Source organism: Carex rostrata, chromosome 8 (assembly GCF_964058835.1).
Source record: "Carex rostrata chromosome 8, lpCarRost1.2, whole genome shotgun sequence".
Classification (NCBI taxonomy): domain Eukaryota; kingdom Viridiplantae; phylum Streptophyta; class Magnoliopsida; order Poales; family Cyperaceae; genus Carex; species Carex rostrata.
In genome coordinates, this window is record NC_135925.1 from 13,841,711 (window position 1) to 13,866,252 (window position 24,542).

The 24,542-nt window shown below is 35.4% G+C and overlaps 3 protein-coding genes across 3 annotated transcripts; 2 read left to right on the plus strand and 1 right to left on the minus strand.

The window, feature by feature from the left end:
- The first annotated feature begins 143 nt into the window (after positions 1-143).
- LOC144558488 (uncharacterized) lies at positions 144-4,495 on the plus strand. Its single transcript, XM_078307326.1, has 7 exons — positions 144-351; positions 660-864; positions 1,459-1,660; positions 2,088-2,281; positions 3,051-3,204; positions 3,335-3,499; positions 3,637-4,495. The coding sequence occupies exons 1-7, from the start codon at positions 171-173 to the stop codon at positions 4,081-4,083; spliced, it is 1,548 nt and encodes a 515-aa protein (XP_078163452.1). The 5' UTR covers positions 144-170; the 3' UTR covers positions 4,084-4,495.
- A 1,389-nt stretch (positions 4,496-5,884) lies between these two features.
- LOC144558395 (uncharacterized) lies at positions 5,885-11,682 on the plus strand. The gene is made up of 5 exons (XM_078307242.1): positions 5,885-6,912; positions 9,406-9,463; positions 9,747-9,830; positions 10,380-10,521; positions 11,112-11,682. Exons 1-5 carry the CDS (start codon positions 6,414-6,416, stop codon positions 11,445-11,447), a joined length of 1,119 nt encoding a protein of 372 aa, XP_078163368.1. The 5' UTR covers positions 5,885-6,413; the 3' UTR covers positions 11,448-11,682.
- A 4,695-nt stretch (positions 11,683-16,377) lies between these two features.
- LOC144557786 (DOMON domain-containing protein / dopamine beta-monooxygenase N-terminal domain-containing protein) lies at positions 16,378-20,101 on the minus strand. The gene is made up of 2 exons (XM_078306374.1): positions 19,362-20,101; positions 16,378-18,769 (listed from the first exon to the last, which is right to left on the minus strand). The coding sequence occupies exons 1-2, from the start codon at positions 19,892-19,894 to the stop codon at positions 16,594-16,596; spliced, it is 2,709 nt and encodes a 902-aa protein (XP_078162500.1). The 5' UTR covers positions 19,895-20,101; the 3' UTR covers positions 16,378-16,593.
- Positions 20,102-24,542: the final 4,441 nt, after the last annotated feature.

Below are 24,542 nucleotides of genomic sequence, written 5' to 3' on the forward strand. Positions count from 1 at the left end.
GCTCCAGATCAAACCAACTGGATATCCCTTCAATCTAATAAAATAAAAATAAAAATAGTTGATGAATGATGGAGCTCAGAATGTGAATGGAAACTTGGAAAGTATATACGGCGCTAACTAACTATAAAAAAGAACTACCGCAGAGTTCCTGATAGGATCACTAACTCGCCATGGCTCTCTTGCATTCTTCTTCTTCTTCTTCTTCTTCTTCGTTTTTCTTTCTTCTAGTAGCTCTTTGTTCATGGCATCTACCTTTCGCTTTTGCCCAGTCCAATTGCAAGGCATGGCTGGTTCAGTCTATACCTACGGATATGCCAGACCTTCACCTTGTTCCTGGTGTACTCTCAACAGGTATTTACTATTTACCTCCACATGTGTGTGTGTGTGTGTGTTACACTTACACCATTACAAAACTGGAAATTGGCTATATTAATTGTTGTAGGTGAAGAGTTGAATAGATGATAGTTGATGTTATCCCTGCAAGGATGGTCTCCTTTATTAGTGCCTGATAAGTGTTTGAAGAATTGCACGGGAAAATGCCAATAGGCATAGACAACCTTGTCACCGTAATTTAAGTATTTAACCTACTTTGGGTTATTATGCACACAATTTTAATTAACATTTTCTGTTTATACTTTCCTTTTCTATTCAACTTTTAGCTGATGTACTTCAATGGCTAGCTGGGAATGCAACAAAGAGCTTGGATCTAACGGTACAGTATTGGGAGCTCTTGGCTGAGCCAAATAATTCCAAATCAGGTGATTACGGCTACTCTGAAGCTGACATGAAGAAATTTGGGGCTGATTCCGGGCGCCAAGTGTACCAATCATTGGTTAAGGCAGCTGACCGAAATGTGAGCATTAGGTATGTAATCAGCTAATTGTGGTTTCGTACTGATTGGTGCCAGTACCAGTAAGGTCGGCATTAGATAGTGTACCAATTTAGTGGTTGACTTTGGTTTGACAACCCGGCTTTCATTTCTTTGCTCATTTTCTGTCAATTGTGATTTGACTGTAAATTTAAACTAATTATGTGGACTGAGGCTCTATTCTGTCACTTAATTGAGCAATTAGAATTCTTAGGGCATTCTAACCTTTTTACATGATCAAGGTGTACGTAATCAGGGCTAATTCATGTCCATTTAACTGTCTTAATTCCTCTAGCAGGTGAAAACTCATACAACTTAAAATTGTTTTTTCGAAAAAGAGTTTTGGATTAATATAATTGCATGATTATTCGAGAAAATATTGCCTTTTAATTTATGTGAAGTTTTCAATATTACAAATACAAAACAAATACTTGTAGAATGTTAAAGTGAATCTCTTGGATAACCATTTTTAGTAAAAAGTATTATTTTTCAAAGAAAAAAAAAAGGCATTCTAAAAAGCATATGGAGTACAAGAGTGGATAAAGGACAATTTTCCTATTTTAAATTTTCTAAAACGTTTTGTTTTATAGGATAATCCAGCACTCAGGAGTTTACCCTGATTTTGTCGAAGAGGCATCAGACCTGGCTGCAGGCCGCCCCAATGTGAAAAACATCACCTTGTTACTTAGCAACTGGTGGGGCACAGGTATTGTGCATTGCAAAGTTTGGATTTCTGACAACAAGGATATTTATATCGGCTCTGCTAATAATGACTGGAAGTCTCTCACCCAGGTACAGTATTTTACAGGTGCCAGTAATAAAATCTTGCTTCCTTGAAGGATATCAAAGCCAACTGTTACAATAATTGAAATATATTATCCTCAAGTGTGTTTAAAAGATGTGGGGGTTTATAAATCACTTTAGATATTCTGTGCTTAATTTCAAAAATCAAACAATAGCATCTAGCATACTGTACTGGTTAGGCTTGCTGAAGTTACTTCTTGTGTATCAGCCTAAGTGGAGTATGTGACAATGCAGGTTTCATGTCATAAGTAGGTAAAGCTACCTTACCATCTGCATTGTGGAACCATACTGCTCAGGTCTGGTAATAAGGCCTCGATTCGGTCAAATTTTGATCTTGTTAAACAACTGGTGGATACTTGTCGCAGAAGCAGTTTCATATAGTTTATTTATCTGCTTATTTGCTTTTCTATTTTAGGTGAAAGAGCTGGGGATATATCTCGTTGGTTGTTCCGAGATAGCTCAATCTTTGAGGGATTATTTTGACAATTTATTTACACTTTCGACCCTTAATTCCATGGATTATACCAGAACCATTTTTGACAGCCAGTGGCAGGCTTCTAGAAAGGTCCCTTGCTGGTCTAACTTCATCCCAAAAGAGGAACAATGCAGGTACTTGGTCATTTTAGCACTAATATAATATTTAGAAGTTCCATACATGTCAAGCTCAAGTAGTCTATATGCAGGTGAAATATAGGTAGCACTTTGTGTTGTAAAAATACTGTTCCACAATTGCCAAAGGATCATTGTGCCACCAGGTTATTAGACCTACCTAAATACCATACCAGTGAGGTTCTATTGAGTACTGCATTTGACCTTGCTGGTAAGGTGTCTAGTAATGGACCTGAAACCTAACTGATCTGTGACTAACTTGATGATCTAAATCTGAAACCCTAACTCAACATGACCTTTCCAATCAGAATGACACAGGATCACAAATTGACCAGAACAAAAAAAAACTAGCTAGCTGGTAGCAAAATGTTCATTTGATTATAATGCATGATAAAAATCATGTGCTTAACCCCTGCGTAATTGAACCTGACATATAGAGGATGTCTTTTCAAAGTCACCAAGCATCCCACGTGTAATTGAACAACATGAGGTATATTGTTTTGTTATCCCAAAATTACCCTTCTTTAGAATGCCCCACCCCTCCAAAAGAACCTAACCGGGCAGCAATATCTGATCCAAATGACCTGAACCCTAACCTGAAGCAATTTGATTAACCCAAACTGACTGACCCTTTTGCCACCAAAATAAATTTACCAGAACAGGTTCAAAAGTGCAGTCTCAAATAATAGAATGAAATCAGACCTGATATGGAGTAACTCCAGTTAAATTTTAAAATATTAACTTTTTGGTGTTGGACATGTTAAAACAGATCGCCTCTTCCTCCGGCGAGGGATGTACCGCATGTTAATGGTTACCCAATAATAGACGATCCTGCTACCTTTAACGTATCCATTGAGACCCCTGGAGTGGGTGCTTCTACTGCTTCAAGTGACTTGAGCTACCTTTCTTTTGCACCACCTGAGGTGAAGTATATACTGATAGTCATCAAATGTTTTGATTTTTAGATTACTGTCTCCAGTAATGGATCTTGTACAGTTAACAATATCATACTTATGATTATGGTGTTGAATAATTAGTTTATGTTTTGTGTAGCTCTTATTTGGCAAATTCCAATCTGATGAACAAGGATGGATCGAAACGATTAAATCAGTTAAGGTTGGTGGAACTGTGCGTCTTAGTACAATGGATTGGCTTGGCCAGTCCCAATTCGCCAATCCAATGATATTTTGGGATTCTCTAACTGCTGCTATTTCAGAGGTATATCTGCTAAAAGCCGAAAACTAAAACCTTGTATGCACTTGATTCACTACAATTACAATCTACTTCACTTTTCTACTCTTAGCATGTAAATAAAATTCCATGGCAACAAAGTTTGAATTTTATTACTTCACCAGGTCGTATTTGCTAAAAATGCTACGGTGCACCTTCTGACTGCAAACTGGACCCACTCACCAGACAGTACTGACAAGTACCTGAAGAACCTTCTCTATACAAATGTCCTCTGTTCCTCCTCAAAATACAACCACTGTGGGGGTAAAATCGAAATTCGCTACTATATCATTCCGGGCTATGACAAGACAGGCCCTGCTATTATTAATGGTACAGCAACAGGCAATCTTTATCCAGGCTATACCCGGGTCAACCACGGAAAGTATGCTGTAAGTGACGTGCGGGCCCACATTGGTACCAGTAATTTGATCTGGGACTATTTTTACTCAACAGCTGGGGTCAGTTTTGGTACATACAAACCCTCTATTGTGACGCAAGTGCAGCAGGTATTTGATGCAGATTGGAATTCACCTTATACACAATCTGTTCAACCATTAAGTGCTCAATCATGAGAGGGGAAGTACAAAAGTGCTTATTTGTTTATTTTATTTTTCTTGTTTGGGCATGATGAAAAATTTGCTCCGTTGTCTCAGCTGTTTGATCGAAAGAGGGGTTTGTTTTTTCAAAAAAAGAAGAAGATATGGAGTGCTTAGAAAATACTGTTATTTGGTTATATTGCTGCATTGGTGCTCGTGTGCTGCACTGATTATGCAAACTCATGAATTTTGGAAGTTGAAATTACATGAGAAAGAAGGAAAAGAATATGACTTCCAATTTCAAATCCTTTTCACATGCCACAATAAAAGTATATATACAGTGCACCCACCACTTCTATTAGACTTAACATTAGTGCTAACAGAACTCTATATTGTATTTATAGAAGTGCTTTGGAATGGGATATGTTATTGCTTTAATTTTTGAAGATAATTACCAATGAAAATTGTCTTTTTTATCATAAGTATTACTTATTTGAGTTTGGCATTTGCTGAAGACTGCCGGATCGTTTTCAATATACACAAACGAAGTGACCTGGAAAATAGCAGGATGAATCATGCAGCGCTATAACAAAACAGATTTGGCTTCATGCAGCGCACGGACTATAGAATCAAAACAGCACTATATACGATTAGTACACTGCATGAAGCCAAGACTGCTCTGTTAAATCTTAACATGAAAACTTTGTACATTCTCCATTTTTTAGTAGTATAAATAAATGGTGCCAAATTGACATATTGTCTCTTTCACTGGATCACTAATGGAAGTAGAGGTCCAGTGACAAGTGCATTCTTAAAAAAAAGAAAAATATTCAGGACCAAGAAAGATCCTAGCCAACAACCAAAAAGACTAAAAAGACCAAAAAGAACCCAGCTTTTTTTGTTTCATTTATTCATACGGCAACTCTAAAACTAAACTTAGAAGATTGCGAAAGGGAAATGCAACCGCTTTGATCAATTTCAATAAAGAACATGACAAGTAACAATTCAAAAAATTATCTTTTACTCATCAATATGGAAGGAGCCGTGTTTTCTTTTCAGACCTAAAGTTCAAATTAAAGTACATCATGATTCATCAGCATATATAAAAAATTAAAAACTATATAACTCGATCGTAACGGACTTGCCACAACACAACAGATACCGACACCATCAACTAACTCTATTACAAGATTTTTAATCAACGGTTAATTCCATTCCACTTTAGCAAAATCTATTAGCCACGCTTATAGAATAAAAAAAAATATATCATATACGATTTTATCTTAATTGGTTATCATAAGATAATGAAAGATGTTTACTTTAGCAATTATTCCTCAATAAATTGAAACCACCTTCATCTCTAGAATTCATTATAATTTTAATTTGTGAGTGAGTTGAACATTTTAATATTTTTAAAATTGTATTTGCAAAATAATTGTATATGCTAAAGACAAATTAAACGTAATCAATTTTTTTTATTGGAATAATTATTTATAGTTACAATTGTAACGTCAGCATCGCTTTACTTACTCTGACACGCGCGCGCACAGACGCACTGGCCACAACACGGAAACATCAAACACCCCCAAGACCAAGAGTGCGTATCCTCTGAGATATCTCAACTTTTGCGTGACTTTACGGAAAACCCCAACCGTTTAAATACGTTCCACACGAATCTCGAAGCACACAAATACTGACCCCCTACATCACCCCCGAATAGGCACCGGACACGTCGGTCACGGAAAAGTTGAGATATCTCAGAGGATTCCAATTCCAAGGGGAAGGCCCCAACCAACTACTAATCTTTCTAACCTTCTCTCTTTGGCTCTTTCTTGAAGAAGACTCAATACTAGCGTCTGTCACTAGTGTACTATAACACTATCCAATTCCAATCCACCTCTCCTCTTCTCTCCTCTCCTCTCCTCTCCTCTCCTCTCCGTGCTGACTTTATTTCCTTTTCTCCCAACTACTAAAAGATTCCCATTTTCTCCCTCTTTCCCTGCTTCAAATCACCTCAATTTCCAATGTGGAGACAAAAGTGAGCTAGCTTGTCGTACAGTCTACTTCAGTAGCCGATTTATGAGGTTTCTAGCGTTTATTCTCAGCAAATTTGGGTTTGGAGGTTTCGAATTATCTCAAGTTTGTATGAGTTAGCTTTAATTTGGCCTTAGATGAATGAGATCTGTCCCTCTAAAGTGATTTTATTTAAGAATTGTTTGCTTCTGATGTTTGATGTTTGATGTTTGTTGTTGAGAAGACCAATGATTTGGTCTCACTTCAGTTGGGCTATAATTTGGATCTTAATTGATTGATTGGCGTAAATAGTGTTCAACTGAGAATTAGGAGTAAGGTTTCAACTAATTACAATGTCTCGTGCACCGAGAGTACGTTCTCTAAACATAACTGAACCAAATTTAGAGGATGAAGCGAGACCAGTTTTGGTACCGGGTGGCAACAAGAAACCCCCATCCCGCAAACCAATTGTGAAACCTACTACACCAAAATCAGCTCCAATTCAACCCAATGACACATTGCTCAATGGGGCAAAGAAAGAACGAAAGAGTTGTATACCTCCCTCTAAAGAGTTTTCAAAAAAGGTGCTTTTGAAAGGACACGAATTGCTTCTCCACCCCAATTTGTCCCTTAACGCATCTTGTTCATCTGAGGTGTCAACAGAGTCGTTTACTAGCCGGGCCTCGACGGGTCGGATTGGAAGACAGGTTGGACTCACGACCCGGCTGAAGGTTGGTTTGGTTAAGAGAGAGAAGAGTGTCCCGAAGGTAGACAATGGTGTTGGCCGTGAAATTGGTGAACTCAGTGTTCCTCAGGAAAAGAGGAGATGTACATGGATTACTGCTAATAGCGGTTTGTCTCTCTCTCTCTCTCTCCATCTCCCTCCTCTGTGCACGTGCGCGCGCACGCACGTCTGTCTGTCTCTTGTTTCTCTCTCTTATACACTAAATCACACATTCTCTACTCCAGAAGAATCTTCCCACTAAGTTTAGCTGGAAATTAAGAGAAATTGCTAGTTTTGAGCACAATTGTTGAGACTTACTGTTAGACAGCATGAACCTTACTGATTATTAAAGATGAGTTTCCATTGTTTATTCATTTTTATAATTTTAAGTATCCGCTTAAGGTGCCTTGATAGTTTACCTTCAATATTCTGAAGCAAAAATTAGCAGTATTGAATTATGGTGTTACAATTATCATTATCAATTTCCCTTAATTGGCAGATTTTATCCACTATTGTTGGTAATTTGCTGTAACATCCTATATTTGTAATATTTAGAACTCAATATACCTATACATTATGATTTTTTAATATACTTATACACTAATTTTTTAATGCACCATGAGGGGAATCTTTTGAACAGAAATGTCGGCCGTAGTGGCACGTGTTTGATTTTAAATTTTATAGGGTATGTGTGAACTTCCTGTTAATAAATGAATTTCAATTGATAAACAAATGTTAGATTCAAAGGCCAACATTGTTTTAACATTTCATCAATGGATGGGGTCATTGATTATAGGTACTTATTCTAAAGCATTGAACTATTCTTGATTCAATTTAGTGGAGAATAGTTGTAAAGATACTCTTCTTTGGGCCATGCTGATATCTCCAAAATCTTTCTAATAATGCCTTGTTTCAAGGTGTTTCCTTTTCCTTTTTCCTTTTTCCTTTTTCCTTTTTCCCTTTTCTTTTCTTCACTCTCATACACACTCTCAATATATTTTGTGGGAAGTAATTTTTCTAGAGCCCACTCAATGTCCCCCCCTTCTTACACTGATTTTGGGTGCCACAAATTGTCACAACTTCTCTATAGCATTAATATCTAAAAATCCAAATCTCAAAATAAGAAATCTGAACCAGTGATCACCAGAGTCCAGAGATGCCTGTGCATTCAGATCTGGAATATTTTAACACATGATCAAGAGGTCAATAAATGAATGCATTAAAATTTCTCCATTGTATCATGTTGGTGAATTTTTTTTTTTGGCCTCTTGACCTTCTACAAAGATTCTGTGAAAATCTACTAATCATGGACTAATCCAATTTTTTTCCTTTTTCTTTTTGATCATACTGAAAACCTCTGCAGTTTACCTTCTTAATCATAAAATATTGAAATTAAGAGACCTAACAGCTGCTGGACTTCTCTATATCTGCTTGTTGAAATTTCAACCTTTCAATTTAGTCCCAAAAACTTTGGAAATATCCATAAATAATAGAGGAGGGATCAAGTTACAACAAGCATTTTCTACATTTTCAAAGTCCAAATCGTCGATCCAAACCGTTAGATGTGATCTCTACAATAAAATGTGCTTGGAGACCAAATTTTACATTTTTTGGAATTCTTTTACTATTTATTAAGATGGGTACAAAATTCAATGGTCTGAATTTGACTAGTTTTTGTACCCATCTTAATAAATAGTAAAAAAATTTCAAAAAATGTAAAATTTGGTCTCCAAGCACATTTTATTGTAGAGATCACATCTAACGGTTTGGATCGATGATTTGGACTTTGAAAATGTAGAAAATGCTTGTTGTAACTTGTTGTAACTCAAAAATTGTTGTAACTTGATCCCTCCTCTAAATAATAATGGTACTCGGCGCAGAAAGGGGGCATTTTAATGTGAAATTTTTGAAATTTGGGACTCGATGCAAGTTTAGTGAAGTCCTGACTGCTCTTTTGTTATCCTCTATTTTATTTTCCCCATTTTATTTTATGTAGTAACTTTAATTGTCTGTGCAATGTTAAATTTTCTGTAACACAGAGTTTTTCCCATGTGATTTTGAATAAATGAAACTATGGCATGAAGGACATTGTTGAAATAATGTTTATTTTTATTACCAAATTAATAACTAAAATATTGTATTGCTGTCCCACTTCGACTTGTTGACTTATACTACTGGATATTAACTATTTTAATCTTTTCCACATCCCTTTTTAGTGGTTATAACTAATTATTCCTCTTGTCTTTTATCTGGTCCTTATCTCAGCTTGCTTACTATTTTTAATCTTTTGTTTTTGGTTCATTAAATGTGCCTTCATAGGAGGGAGGGGTAGGTGCTAATTAAACAGCCATATAGCTTTTTAGGTTATGTTATATCACTAGTACCAGTTTGTACAAACTAGTATATACCTGACTGGTATGGTACCATGAACATAAACTGAAGCCCTAGCTTTACATAGACCGAGATGGACCATCAGAACCGCAACTTTTTCTTGTATGAAACGTTAAAAATTTATTTAAGAAGTACAAAGCAATGAAATAGTTTCTTTCAAATATTATGAAATCATAAATATTTTAATTTTTATATTTATTTTAATCTGATGTTTTTCTTCTATTTATTAGAATCTTCTTACGCTGCTTTTCATGATGAAGAGTGGGGAGTTCCTGTGCATGATGACAAGTATGTATATCTGACCTTCTATCAGTTCGGATTTTTTTTTTGTACATGTAAAACCAAGTGATGCCAAATCATCTGAACAATTTTAAAATATCTTATGTGTCTGAAAATAACCAAATGCCAATCAATCTAGGATCCAGTCTTGTCAGCTGGATTGCTGGAACAAGGCCATTTTGTTCCTGCAAGCCTCAGTTGTGCAAATAAGATGAACTCAACAAAAGTCATAAATTTAATATATTTTTCGAAGAAGTAAGCATAATATTTGGTTCTAATTTTGTATCATCAGGAGGCTTTTTGAACTATTAGTTCTATGCGGTGCATTGGCTGAACTCACTTGGCCTGAGATTCTCAGCAAAAGGCAAAATTTTAGGTAATTATTTTGAGTAATTTTAAAACACACCCAACAACAACAACAACAACAACCACCTTTAGTTCCAAACAAGTTGGGGTAGGCTAGAAATGAAACCCAACCGGAGGTGAGGGTTTCATTTCCATACAGAGGCAGTATTTTTTGTTGGCTCGCCACACCTATCACAACCCCTTCCTTTTTCCTGGCTTGGGACAGGCTAGGCTGTGTAGTTTCTCTGTGTAGTTTGTAGAAACTACACAGGCGGAGTTAAATTTTAAAACACACACAAAAGGAAAAAAATAAACAACTTAAATGGTAGATACACTTTAACACTTATCATTAAGCAGGTATATGCTTGCCATTTCTGATGTAGATGTTTATTGTGCCTGGACTTGTTGGTTAAGACTAAATTAAAACCTCAGTTTAGGCAACTGAAACAGAAAATTCCAAGAAATAACCAAAGAAACAAGAAAGAAAAACAAAGCAGATTCAACTGAGACCTATCTAGGTTATTGGTGTCAATAACATACCATTACCTGACTTGACCAAGAAATTTTTGTTGTTCTTCAGGCAAGCATTCATGGGATTTGATCCACTTGCTGTATCAAATTTAAATGAGAAAATGTTACTGATGCCAGGGAATACTGCCACCTCTCTTCTTTCAGTGCCTAAGATTCGTGCAATTATTGACAATTCTTGGCAAATACTCAAGGTTTTTCCTTTTTCTTTGCTTGTTTATCATAATAGGGATGTGCATTGAGTTGGCTTGTTTTATTTAACCAATTTGGAATTGACTTTGCCTACTAAAAATGGGTATCACCTGGCTGCATCTAGTATACCTTCCTGGGGTATAGGACCCCCTTTTTGATAATCAATCTTTTCAGAATCAAAAGGTGTACTATGTTTGATCAAGGGTGCCATATTTTTTATTTTAGAGTTTGAACTTCTTTAGTTGGTTTTGTTTTTCTGTTTTTGTTCACGGTTCTCCTTCTGCTTTCTTTGGTCCAACAATTAGGTACAGTTGTGACAAATTGACTTGTCTCAAGGGTATTATGTTTGATCAAGGGTGCAAATTGACTATCCACTTTTTAAAATTTTATAGTAAATATTAGAAAGAAGCTAAATTTTATTGGTCAGGTTCAGTAATAGTTTTACTGAATTTCCTTAAAAATAGCTATTTTGCATAACAATTAGCATTTATGTCCCAAGTGGGCTGAGTCTTTATGTTAAATCATGTCAGATATCATCTTCACATATGCAACACATCAGCTAACAAAATTATATCCTAACCCTCTGATGCAGATAATAGAAGAGTTTGGATCCTTTGATCGATACTGTTGGAATTTTGTAAATCAAAAACCAGTTGTAAACAAAATCAAATACCCTCGTCAAGTACCGGTTAAAAGTCCAAAAGCTGACCTCATGAGCAAAGACTTAATCAAAAGAGGCTTTAGGAGTGTGGGGCCCACAGTCGTGTATTCCTTCATGCAGGTTGCTGGTTTAACAAACGATCATCTCATGAGTTGTTTCCGTTTTGAGGAGTGTATAGCCGTCGGCATGGCACCTAGTACAGATCTGAAGGGGGAAATCAAAACCAATGATGAAATGCCACTTACAAATTTGATAACCATATCATAGCATATCACCTCTTTAGCCTGATAACCAGTAGATATAATCTGTATTTTTATTCACGAGTTCACGTCAGTTTGTTTTGTGTGATTTTATTGATTTATTTCTTAGTTATTTATTAACCCCTAGGGATGTACATAAAAGTTTCTTGAGTGATTTATATATGTATTTTAAGTATGTGGATGAGTGTATGATAAACCAACTGATCGTGACAAATACGTTTTGAGAATTGTGGAATGTTCAAGCCTTTTTTGGAGTTTCTTAAAGAAAGTTATGGGAAGCTCTCTCTCAAGTCTAAATTCAAAACAGTTATTGTTCTCTATTTAGAATTATACTTTTTTTTTTTTTTCAGTTTCTATGTATGAACTTCTATAGTTTTACCTAATGTTTAAGGATATAAATGAAGTTGCTATCAGATGTTATATAAAAGGATATAAAGAGATAAAAGGTTGGTTCTTAATTATCCTCCTCTTCTCTCTCTTTCATGTATGTTGAAATCACCATAGCTTCCAACAAATTAGTATATTGCTAAATTTATCACCAAAACTGCAATCTCTTTTCAATATTTTGTTCTAGCCAAAACCAATTATCATCAAATGTCAGTTGCGAATGAAAACTGTTTTTGGTGCTCATGAATTATGTAGTATGTTGAAAAAGAGCATGATGAAAAAGAGATAGGTAACTGCCTATCTACGCAGCAGTCTGATATGGACTCACTTTCCTCGCATATTGGCAGTTGTGAATAAAATAAAGCAGTCAGTTTGATAGAAGGTGCAAGATTTTAGGTCATAGGAAATATTTGGTGCTCCTTTAATGTTGAATTAATTCAATCATGTGATGAAAGCAATTGATGCCTCTACCAGAGTTTCAAAAAAAAAAAAAAAAAAAAAAAGATGAAAGGAATTGATAAGTGTTAAGGACATTGACACCGTGACTGTTGACGAATTGAATATGAGTTATTGTTAGCCCATGAAGAGAGACCCAAAAAGAAGTCAATAAGATCATACTAGTAATCGTGCCCGTGCACAGCAACGGAAGCAAATTATGTAGTAGAAAACCTAATTTACTAAAGTATTTTTTTTCATAAAAAAATAGAGAAAATAAATATCACTGAATGTAAACCAAAGATATTATTTCTGAATTGAATATAGGAATTAAAAAACATAGCATTCTCTAATAAAAAACATAAACATACAAAGCTAAAACAAAACAAACAACCTAAAAGCTACTGAAGTAAGTAATTTCAATACGTTAACACCATATTTGGTAGCACCTCACGACATGTTGAGTCTGCACATAGTAAACAAACTGTTTTAATCAAGGAACTTCAAGTTGATTAATATTTATTAATTTAAGACAGAGTGTTTTGATATTTTAATTTTAGAAGTACCTAAGTCTCAACTCTTCACATGTGTTAAAAACTTAAAATGGACAGTGGAAATATCTGTGGCAAGCAAATGTTATATGTGCTTTGTTAATTATCTCACATGTGCACTGTTTTTTCTCACATCTTTTCTTGTGTTAATCGTGACACAATGTCCCAATTAAATTTAACAAAGGAATTACATAAATAAATATTAAATGTAATTACATAAATAAATCAGGAGAGAGTAAAAAATCTGTAAGTTTTTTTTTTTTTTTTTTTGCATTCAAATGACCGTAAGCTATACATCTTTTTTGGGATACACATGTTTGATTGTAAATATAAAAGATTCCCTAAAATTAATTTAAAAGCTATCCTTAGATTTGTTGCCAGTGTATAATTAAGGAGCACTGATATCCTTGTTCTCAACATCTTCGAGATAACATGCAGCTCCACCAGACCTAACTGTTGTGAATTCAATATCCTTCAGATCAATTTATGTCAATTTCAATCTATGAAATCTAAAAGTCATTTTGGAGTCTGTGTTTAGGCCAGCTACTTGTCAAATTAGGAAAAGCAATTCAAAAAATTAAAATTGAGAGAGTGAAGTGGACCTCAACATGACCAGCATGGAATAGATCAATGCACCTGGAGAGTTGGAAATAACAACACAGAAGCAAAAAGAAGAGCAAAAGAAAAAAAAAATCACTTTTTCTTTTAGCAACAGTTAAAGAAAAGAAGTTGCCTCCACAGAGAGTAAAAAAATCACTCATTGCTATATGAAAAAAAAAGCAATCAAAATTCAAATGATTAGATTTATTTTGTTCTTGTGTTTATGTCAAATTTTACTTTAAGTAGGCATATTTTTGCAAATCACACTATATCTTATCGTAATGTGCAAAGAACATTGGTAACTGTACATCATATTTTGCAACAAAGAAGCAACATTTTGGGATGCTTTGCAGCAGGCATTATCATTATCTCAATTATATGGTATAAGAAGTAGCTTCAATCAAATTTTGGGATTCTACCAGAAAGTACCATAAACCAAATTTAAAGCTCGGCAGAAATAAAGTAGGAACACATTAATTTGCCAAGTTGATATGAAAGGGATACTTCAGTCACTTATGTATGCACCTAATGGTTGGTTGAATGACACAAAATTTGTTGGTAAAATACAATAGTAGGTAGGTAAGCATGCTACCCACATGAATACAGACCTAAACATATGGAACTCTACATATATATAAATAAACCAAAATTCGACCAAACTAACCTTGGTGGCAGTACTTCTCATATTGATAGCATCATGTGCATCTCCAAGGAGTATCTTTGCAGCCTCGTCTACTTGAACTTTATGTCTAATTAATTTCAGAATTTTTATGGCTCAGGGACTATGATGAACAGGTGGTTTTGTAACTGACAAATTTCAGGCTGGTAGCAATTTTCCTGAACCAGTCCCAATTTCAAAAGATCAACCTTAAAATCGATGGAGCGGTTTGGTGAAGAGATGGAGCGGGATGAAATACATAGAATCTTGCTGTAGAATCTTTTAGAGGAGGAGAGACGGAGCACCAGAAATACATAGAGGAGAAGCAGTGTTGCAAAATGCGGTATGCGGAAAGTATGCGGAAGGGCACCGCATACCGCATATACGGTATGCGGCCGCATATGCAGATTTTTATGCGGACTAATATATGCGGATTTTAAAATAAGAATTTATATATAATTTGTATCATTATATGCATAATCTCACAACAAAAATAAAAATACAAACATAAAAACACAAACAACATAATACAAACATATCAAAGAACATAAAATAACATAATACAAACATATCACAAGTCAGTTATCACAACATAATACATAAATTTTATAGCATACAAACATATGCGGTTCTATGCGGCCGCATATGCGGAACCGCATATTAGACCGCATATGTTTTTTCCTATGCGGTTTCCAACCGCATACGCATATGCGGCCGCATATGCGCCGCATAGAACCGCATTTTGCAACACTGAGGAGAAGAGACGGAGAAGAAACGGAGCGCCAGAGAAATAATTCCTCTATGTATTCATGATGGGAGAAGAGACGGAGCGCCAGAGCGGAGCGCGCCAGAGATGGACGGAGTGAAGAGATGAGCGCCAGGAATTGTTTTAGGTTTTTAGGGATCTTATGTGGCGTGAACAGTGGGGTCTTAAGTGTTGAAGAGTAAAATTTAGAAAATTCTGCTGTATCTGATCTGAAAATTGAATGGTTGATATTAATTCCGAAAATTTAACTTTTAATCACAACCCTTGCAGGATCTAGACATTAAGCTCCTTAATAAGGTAGGGAGATAATTCGCCACAATGTTTATTACATATTCAAAATTAAAAAAAAACAAACAAAACTTCTGAGATTAGAATGGCAGACGTGTAGCAGAAGTTGCTATGACAGAAAATAATAATAATAAAAAAAAACTATAGAGACAGTTCCTAAATTAATCACCCGTATTAATCGTGCCAGGTGTGTCATACTCGAGAAACACACAAGAAAAAGCTTTTCATTGCAAGCAACCGAGCTCCTATAGATATCAATTAAAATTGATAAATATTCTTAAAATATTATTTTCAATTTTGTTCTTAATCACGAGATGCATCAATTATTACGCACAAATTAAATTTCATTTACAACACGTAGTATGTGTCTCTCATGATTTTTATCAATTAAGCATATTTTTCGTGCCCAGTAATCCCCAAAGCTGATAAAAAAAATCTTCTAAATATTATTAGGTGCATGATCATTAATTTTTCTGTCCTAAATAAAAACGATATATCAATTATACATTATGCACCAAATATGCATACATGAACACATTTGCAGCACATTTCACATGTTTGTTTACATATATTTTAATTAATGGGTTCCACATTACAAATCATATCATCATCAAAATTAACAAATTAATATTCTCCAAATAGTACTTTTAGTGTACCTAACTGAAAACATATTAATATGTAAAGGTGGTTGAGTCTTTAATGTTGCACAGAACATTGCCGAGGTACGAATGTTGAAAGCTAGGGGATGTTGTAGGATATAGTCAAGGCTGTTGTGGAGTTTGCAACCCAAAATGAAGACCTGTCAATTAGGGAATATTAATTTGGTGAAGTGTACTGTATATATATATATATATATATATATTAGTAGTACTAGTTCCATAGCATGATTTGATGCTTCGAGGGTGAACGTGGTCTTCAAGGTATTTAGTAATGCGTGTGAGCTGTAAGAATGTGCTTCTCTTCTCTTGCTAGTTATTTTCTTGTTGCTTGTTTATTTCATTTATGTTTTGTTAAAGCTAATTCAAAATGTCATGAACAAACTACCACGTATGTATGATCAATGAAATTCGCGTGGGTTCTAAGTCTCTTATAAAAACTAAACAAAAATGAAAACGAAAAATAAGCAAAGAAAATATTGAAAAAAACTTGACAGTTCCAGTCTGTAAAACTCTAGGGTATGAATCGGTGAATCGAAAAATAAAAGTTTATGAAGTAAACAAGGCTGACAAGAATTTCAATATTTACACAATGCTTGTGGATGTGTTATATTTAAATTTAACACAGAAATTTTCAATCTTTCTTTTCCTGGCAAAAAAATCTATCCATTGAATATATATCGACCCGAACGGGCCACTTATGGAACCAAAAATTGTACAGATATACAATCAATGAACCTCGAGAACACACCATATAAACTTAACCAAAAAAAATAAATTAAAAACCTACTGTGCAAACAAAAAGGTCTATATCATCTGGTTAGAGGTTCAAGTTGTACTTCCATTACAACAGAAGAAGAATTCAACTCTGATTTACTATGTGTCCCCCGATTTGTCCGCAAGAGGTCTGACGAATCATCCTCTTCTTCACTACTATTACCCAAAACCCAATGCCCCGATAAAGAACTCCTATTAACTCTCCTCTGTTTGTGTTCATTGTACTCCAAGTATACAACCAAACCAACACCACCCAAGATCCAACAAACCAAGGCCCAAGTCAAACCTTTCACATTGTCATCCCCATACCTGTGCCCTAGATGCTTCATACCAGTAAAGAGTGCCACTGTACCAGCGACAATTGCACTCCTGCCTACGTAAATATGCAAATATTCCCAAATGACACGTTTGCTTGATGGCAACTCTCCTGTCTCAGGCTTCTTGGGCCGCATGTATGCATTCAATGGTTGCACAGATGCCAACACAAGAGCCACCACACCAAACTTCACATGCACCGAACTGAGGAAAAACCCTCTCAATTCAGCAGCTGCGAAAAGAAGACCTAACAGCATAATAGCTATACCAGAATATTGTAAATAAACATGTGTCTGGAACCAGCCGTTCCCTTTCAAGTGTTTTAAGTACCGTGCAGCTAGTATGCCACTTGGCAATAGGAACCCCCACGCAACAAACATCATAAACCCGTGAACTGCCAATACGGGTCGCAAATCCTGTTCGGCCTCAGCTGACCCGCGGAGCAACAAAACCCTGACAGGTCGGCTACTTGTCACTGAGTGCATGTTTCTTTCAGTCAAACCCTCACTCGACCACTGGGCGCCCATGGCCCACACGACCTTTAAAGGGGTAGTAGGGTCAATCTTATTTTTACACTCTACCCTTCCTTTGCACATAGGATTTAACGGCCTTGTAAATTCAAATGTAATTATTCCACTTTCAGAGCTACTCCGTACATATGTCAAATTTTCAGCCGTCGGATGAACACTCATTGAATCCTTACCGTCAATCCAGTAAGTGTTGACTCGACCTGTACCATTTTTATCAACCCAGCCCACATAAGCATAGCTGTTGATCATACCGGATCCAAATCCAATTGCTATGTACCCACTTTTCTTCTCCCCTCTAGCTGCAATAGAAATTGAGTCTTCTGACAGGGTCCAAAAAAGGGTTACCTGTTGGTCATCTAACAAAACACTATTATTGTACATGTCACTTAAGCCACCATCCACAACTTTCATTCTCCACCCCATTTTTTGTTCATACAGAGAGTGATAGTACACCTGGTCAGGGGTGTTCCTGTTAGGGAGCCAAGTTAATTCATATGGGTTTGCAACCACACCATGGGCATCAGGCCCGCCAGCATATATGACCTCAGACTTGTTACGCAATGTGGCATTACCACCTATTGGATCAGATGTGACATAAAGTGACACACCATGACCTGCTTCAATAGAGAATATTACTGGCACTCCTCTTTCAACTTGTACAAGAGGGGCTTCCTTTTTGTTTATGTAGAGTACCTTTGATGGGTTTGGCGGATTTGGGTAATGGATAGTGGGTCCTGATGTAACGACCAATGGTGTGTTTCTTTCAGCTGTAACTCTATCTTGGTCCTCTTTGTCATCAGCATCTAATGGACCTGGGCACAAATCGACCCGCTCCGAGACATTTAGAGTTAAAAACCCATAAGTGGTCTGTTTTGGTCCGCCATGATTTTGTGGAAGATAATATGGGCGTAACGTGTCAGGTGGTCTCATTAAGCCCAGGGCCCATATCACAGTCATGTTTTTATTCACATTTACCTCCACATCATACTTTTTGTCAACTGAAACCAAGGGTTTTTGATACCGAATAAAAGAGACTCCATCCCTTCTATGGCCATATACCAATTTAGAATTGTTCACAAACCCAATCGGGTCTGATCCTTCATAAATTGTATCCGGGCACACACCTGCAACTGTACCATCCTTGTTCAAAAGGCATTCACTGTATTTGGTTATGAAGTAGTCTTCAGAAAATGGCATGCCTTCTTCAGTGAAGCCAGTCACCGCCACATCAGCATGGAGCATGGAGGGTTCTGACATGGTGGGGTCTGCCCAGCCAAATGCCATGTAGTATTCTGATCCGATTGCTGCTTCTAGACCTATGTCTATTGAATTGGAATTTGTGTTTAAAGTCCAACGAAGTCGATACCTGAAATAAGATATGTTTTTTTGTTCTATTTGATTAAATGCATGTTACTACTGATTGGTATTAGATAATCAATATCAATATGTGGTTACAGAAATTAACTTTATGGTTCCTTTTTTACCTAATTGCATTCAACAATTATCTAAGGACTTCAGTACTGAATACTATATAGTAATTCATCTCTGTACCATACTGCTGGAGATAGTAGCAGGTACTTCTTCAAAGCCTTTATTACCAAACAAGTTGGGGTAAGCTAGAAATGAAACCCAACCGGAATCAGCAACACAAGGATTCCCAGGGGGTCACCCATCCTAGTACCACTGCTCAATTCGTGAGGTTTTCATTTCCATAAAGAGGATGTTTTTTGACTGCTGGCTTGCCAAGCCTATCACGAACACTCCTCCTTTTTCCTGGCTTGGGACAGGTACAGGCGGAGTTTAGTAGCAGGTACTAAACTGGTAAATTGTGTTCATTTTCTGCACCCTAAGCTTACTAAACTTTTATTCAGTTACTGCAACAGCACCTACAGGCGAACTAGCAGCTAGTAATGGTACATTCATACCAGTACCACTTCATATGTTAAAAGAATAAGTACCTCTCTGATAGTGGAAGGCAGTTTGCAAACATGGTCGGCTGAACCTCAACTGTTAGATTGGCATTAGAAAGATCTGAATTTGAATCTGGATCCGATTGGTTGATTGGTTGGGAGAGAACAACATGCCCAAAATCCGATGCTGTTACCGGGTCCCACACTGCTAGGATTCCAATTTGGTCCCAGGTTGCATTGGGAAGAAGGTTAGCTGTCAGAGTAGAGTTAGAGAAAGTCTTGTTGAGAGGAAATGAGGAGACTGTACGGCCAAGTGTGGTCATGTTGTTTAGGTCCGGAGCAGGTGCGCCATAGAAGGACACGAATTCGGATCCAGAGTGCATGTCGAATCGAGAAATGGAGAAGGAGCATCCATCAATGATCTTGAAAGTTCCCCTGAGTTGATGCTGGATCATGGAGAAATGAGCGACGAAACCAGAAAGAGAAGTGTTTTTACTGCAAGTGGAGGTGGAGGTGGAGGTGGAGATGGTAAAAGGGAGGAGAGAAAGGAAGAGGAGAAGAGAGAAAACGGGGTTCGCCATTAGAGGCGAAAGTTGGAGAGCTTGGAGATCTGGATCTGGCAATTAGGGTTAAAATCTGGGTTCCCTTCTCTGTTTTACTTTGCAATTGCATGCATTGGATTTAGTTGGAGAGCTTGCGTTGTTTTTTGATTTAATTCGTCGGAATCGTAGAAGAAGCTTCTGTTTAATTATTCCCTCCGTCTTTTTTCTTCTTTTTTCTTCCTCTTCTAGTTCTAGTTAGTGACGGAACCGCATTCTAACCAAATTATTGGTTCGTGTCTGGCCCAGGGGTAAATATTAACAGACAGCTTTTGCCTTTATGCAGGGCATGGACTATAGAATAAAAAACACGCTTCATCCGGTTTATGCGCTGCATGAGGCTATAAGTGCTCTGTTAAATTATTTACCCGTCTTACAAAGTGAGGTCCAACAGACCAACACAACGCGCTTGGAAAATAAGTCCACGTGGATTTTATGCCACATTTGCAATTGCAAGTCTGTCTAGGTCATAATTCAAAGCAAACACATTTCTATGGAAAGGAAAAAAATTAGTCCTAACTAAAAATAAATAAATTACATTTTCATTTGCACTATTTTAATCCTTAAAATTTCAAAATCAATAAATAAAATTAGTCTGTTTACAAAAAGGATATGTTAATTAGTCCTATTATATATATTAGTCTCTTTACGTGGGAAACAATTAATATTCAATCTTTTCTATATTATATTTATATACTTATCAATATTTTATTTATAGTTTGAAAACAATTATATTTACAGCACAAGAAAAAAAATATTATGTTACATATCGAGTTTATTTGAATCGAGCTCGAGCGATAAGCCAATGAGAATGATTTTGTGTTAAGCATATATACCCCACACATTGATAAATATTTTTATTATTGAAACTTAAATAATTTTCAGCCATGTGATTAAATGAGAATCGTAAGAAAGAGTCGTTAGAATGTAATTATTTTTTGTAGCTTGGCCGTAACATGTAACCTAACATTTTATTAGGTCACTAAGTAGGGTCCCCACTAATTGTCAGAAACTAATCCTCCTTTTATTTATAGATCAAGGAACATGGAAATAAAAAAATAATAATAAAAATGCAAGCAACTATATATAAGTAATGAAAGAATCAGTTTTTTGTTTAGTGGTAAATGTGCTACTTTTTGTATGAGAAATCACATATTTGAGACTTCGGAAGGACAATTCTTTGTGAATATTAAATAATTGACATACTTGACTTCCAACTTTTACTCAATTTTTTTTTATATAGAAATGAAGAAAGATTATTACACAATGAATTTTGGTAATAATGAAACATTTTAAACTATCCTCTTCTCAATAACAAAACTATCATATCTCAGAAGTCAGAAGTTTTACTTTAACCATTAAATGTGCAAATAAGATAAGATATACCTTTAAATTTAAATACACGCTAGAATTATTCTAAGCTATTAAGCACGTACATTTGACAATTTGGTACAGTAGAAAGTTATCTTTCTAGGAAAAAGGCTTTTTTTCAAAAGCTAAACACTTTTATGTTGGAAATTCTACACGAGAGGTACTTGATTTATAATAATCAAAAGCGAACTAAATACGCTAATTCGAAGAACAAATATTTGTCTCGTATATTATATGAGTTAACAGCGATTGGATTAGACTAAAATTTGTTTAACAAATTAAATGGTTACTAAATTATTAGGCCTGAAGCTGTTGTATATTTTTTCTTGGCACAATTTTTAATTCCCACGAAGAAAAAGAAGAAGAATAAAATAAATATTACGAAGGGAGAGAAAGGAAAATGGAGGGAGGTAACCATTTTTCTTTTTCTTTTTTATTTAATTTGTCTTGCATTGTACTCTAATTTGGAGAATAACAAAATATAAAATTTAAGAGATTAAAATATCTAAAAGAATATTTTAATAAAATAATGAATAAAGATTTATTTCTCCCAGTTTATTTCCCCCATTCATCCTCCAATCATAAATTATATGAGGGGACTACAACTTCCAACACAAAAGACAAAAGAAAACGCGTATCAGTCATTAATAATGTGGGGGACTGCTAATTAACTGTGGGACCACTTATATTTGAAAAACTTTACAACTGATGCACGTAAATATGTATACTTATACACGCAAGTATTAACATCTAATATAGTAAGTATTCATATGTAAGATATAAAGTATTTCTTTAAACAATATTTCTTATTACATACTCATTTTTTACACATTTTTAAAGGTGCTTTTTTTTCTTACTTCAATGTTGCCCATATTTCTAACAATCTGTGAATTTTTTTGCGAATCTAAAGTCACAGACGTCTTCTACGCAATTTTCTCTTTCAAATGAGATCCATGATGAAGTACTTTTGAGTTGTCCATCGCGCAAGTATTCACACCTTGTAGTGCAAGTATTCATACCTCGTCGTACAAGTATTCATACCTCATCATGCAAGTATTCATAACTCGTCGCGATCCCGATCCAGACCGCATCACCTCTAACTTCCTATTTATCGGCTCCTACTGATCTACCGGCAACAAGGCTTTTCAGGTTGTCACAGGCAATTTATGAATACTTTTCCAACGAGGTATGAATACTTGCACGACGAGGTATACATACTTGCTGGTATGAATACTTGTTCGACGAAGTATCAATACTTGCACAACGATGTATGAATACTTGCTCGATGTGGTAGAATACTTGCCCGTCGAGGTATGAAACTACATGACGAGATATGAATACTTACGCGATAGATAACTCGAAAGCATGTCATCATGGATCTCATTTGAAAGAGAAAATTACGTAAAAGACATTCGTGATATTAAATTCACAAATTTCCTCATAGATCGTCAGAAATATTGACGAGATTGAACGGGAAAAAAAAACCCACCTCTAAAAACATGTAAAAGATGGGTGTGATGTGTCCAGTTTTTTTTTTTTTTTAAATACTTGATATCTTAGATATGAATACTTGATCTATTATATATTAACACTTGCGTTCATATGTATCCATATTTGCACGCGCCATTTGTAAAATCTATCAAATATTAGACGGTATCTCAAGTAGTTAGTGGTCCACCCTGTAAATGAACGACCCCTCTACTTAATAATCGATAATGACGCATTTTGTTTTGTCTTTTAGTGTTGGAAGTTGTGGTCCCCCTAATAATTAGTGGTCAACAAAGACAGTTATTAACTGGGAGATAAATGAAGCAAACGAAGTGAGAGATAGTTAGTCGATCCCTAAAATAATATAATTTTCCATCAAACATCGCATAAACGAGAATTAAACTTTTACTAAAGAAAAGAGGAATTAATTCATGAAAGCACCTAGGATGAAAAAGAACTTATTAAAAAAGAAAAATTAATAAAAAGGTGGCCCATGAAGTGACCCACGAATTAGAGGTAAGGATGGTTGTCTAATGACGTGGCCCATGAAGAGAAAAAAAGAAAAAGAAAAAAAAGGTGATTCTAGAACAAAAAGTAAATGGGCTCAAATTCAACCATTTCCTCAAGTGTTAGTCACCAATGCGCACTAGATTAAAAAGAAGACGCAAAAACTTAGTTTTACTCTGGGCATATATTATATTGTTTAAAAATGGTGATACATGCATATAAGCAATCATAATTAAAATAGATAATTGGAGTTCATATGTAATTAGAAGATTATTTATTTTGATGTGATAAACTTGATACATTTATTGTTTGGAATTTTCTTACCAAGTAAAAAACCAAATCCAAATCTAGCTTGTAATATAGATTTGTCGTTTTGAATCTGAACTTTGAAATATTACTTAGTAGTTGTGGTTTAAGATCGACATTTTCCTTTATTCCCCAACAAAATAATATTTGATCAAAGTTGAACAGAGACCAAAATAGTTTGTTCTCGGTCAGAGAACATTTTAACTTTCTCTTTTTTCTTAAAAAAGAAAGAAAACATATACTAATGACTAATGAGAGTGTTTTTTTAAAAACACAGCCTTTGCACAAAAGAAGCTCTCAACACAAAGAGATAAAACAGAGTAAAATAATATAAAATAAACCACCTTTCTGCTTAGAGGAGTGGAATTAAAGAATAGGAGATATGCGTAGGCAACACTTGCGAAAATTCCTGCTGGTAACGACACAGCCATCAAAAGCTTCTTACTTGTGCCATATATTTTATCTTTCCGGACCAAGGCCAAAACTGTCATGTTAACTACAATAATGGCCAAAAGAGGGGCTTTCAACTTTACTATTGCTTTTGCATCTTCATCTTCCTACACACAAAAAAAAGTGAAGATTTTTGTCATGTCAGATAATAGGACTGTAAATATCAGTTTTTACTTTTTACACCCAAAAAAAAAAAAAACAGAGAAAACAAGAAAGATTTTTTTCTTAGTTTCTCATGTTATTGATAAGCAGTACCACTAGAGAATAAAAAAGAAATAAAATAAAAGTACCTCCGGATCCATTCTTTTCTCAAAGTCATGGTTTTGATCTTAGTTGAAAATTTATGGAGCTAAAGTTGTTGGCATGTAAATTGTGTGAGAGAATCACAACCGCCACAAAAAGGCATGCATGAGATATGAATGAAATCAAAGAAAAAGGAAAAAAGTAAAGCATAATTTTCATTTTCGGTAAAAAGCATAGTATAATCCTATTTTTCTGTTTCAAACAA

What these genes read in the sequence shown, in the direction of transcription:
- LOC144558488 (XM_078307326.1), top strand. Translation starts at nt 171, where the DNA reads ATGGCTCTCTTGCATTCTTCTTCTTCTTCTTCTTCTTCTTCGTTTTTC. An exon ending in GACCGAAATGTGAGCATTAG is followed by an intron (nt 865 to 1,458) that starts GTATGTAATCAG and finishes TTTGTTTTATAG; the next exon opens with GATAATCCAGCACTCAGGAG. An exon ending in TTTCTTTTGCACCACCTGAG is followed by an intron (nt 3,205 to 3,334) that starts GTGAAGTATATA and finishes TGTTTTGTGTAG; the next exon opens with CTCTTATTTGGCAAATTCCA.
- LOC144558395 (XM_078307242.1), top strand. Translation starts at nt 6,414, where the DNA reads ATGTCTCGTGCACCGAGAGTACGTTCTCTAAACATAACTGAACCAAAT. An exon ending in AGCAAAAGGCAAAATTTTAG is followed by an intron (nt 9,831 to 10,379) that starts GTAATTATTTTG and finishes GTTGTTCTTCAG; the next exon opens with GCAAGCATTCATGGGATTTG. An exon ending in ATTCTTGGCAAATACTCAAG is followed by an intron (nt 10,522 to 11,111) that starts GTTTTTCCTTTT and finishes CCTCTGATGCAG; the next exon opens with ATAATAGAAGAGTTTGGATC.
- LOC144557786 (XM_078306374.1), bottom strand. Translation starts at nt 19,894, where the DNA reads ATGGCGAACCCCGTTTTCTCTCTTCTCCTCTTCCTTTCTCTCCTCCCT. An exon ending in TGCCTTCCACTATCAGAGAG is followed by an intron (nt 18,770 to 19,361) that starts GTACTTATTCTT and finishes ATCTTATTTCAG; the next exon opens with GTATCGACTTCGTTGGACTT.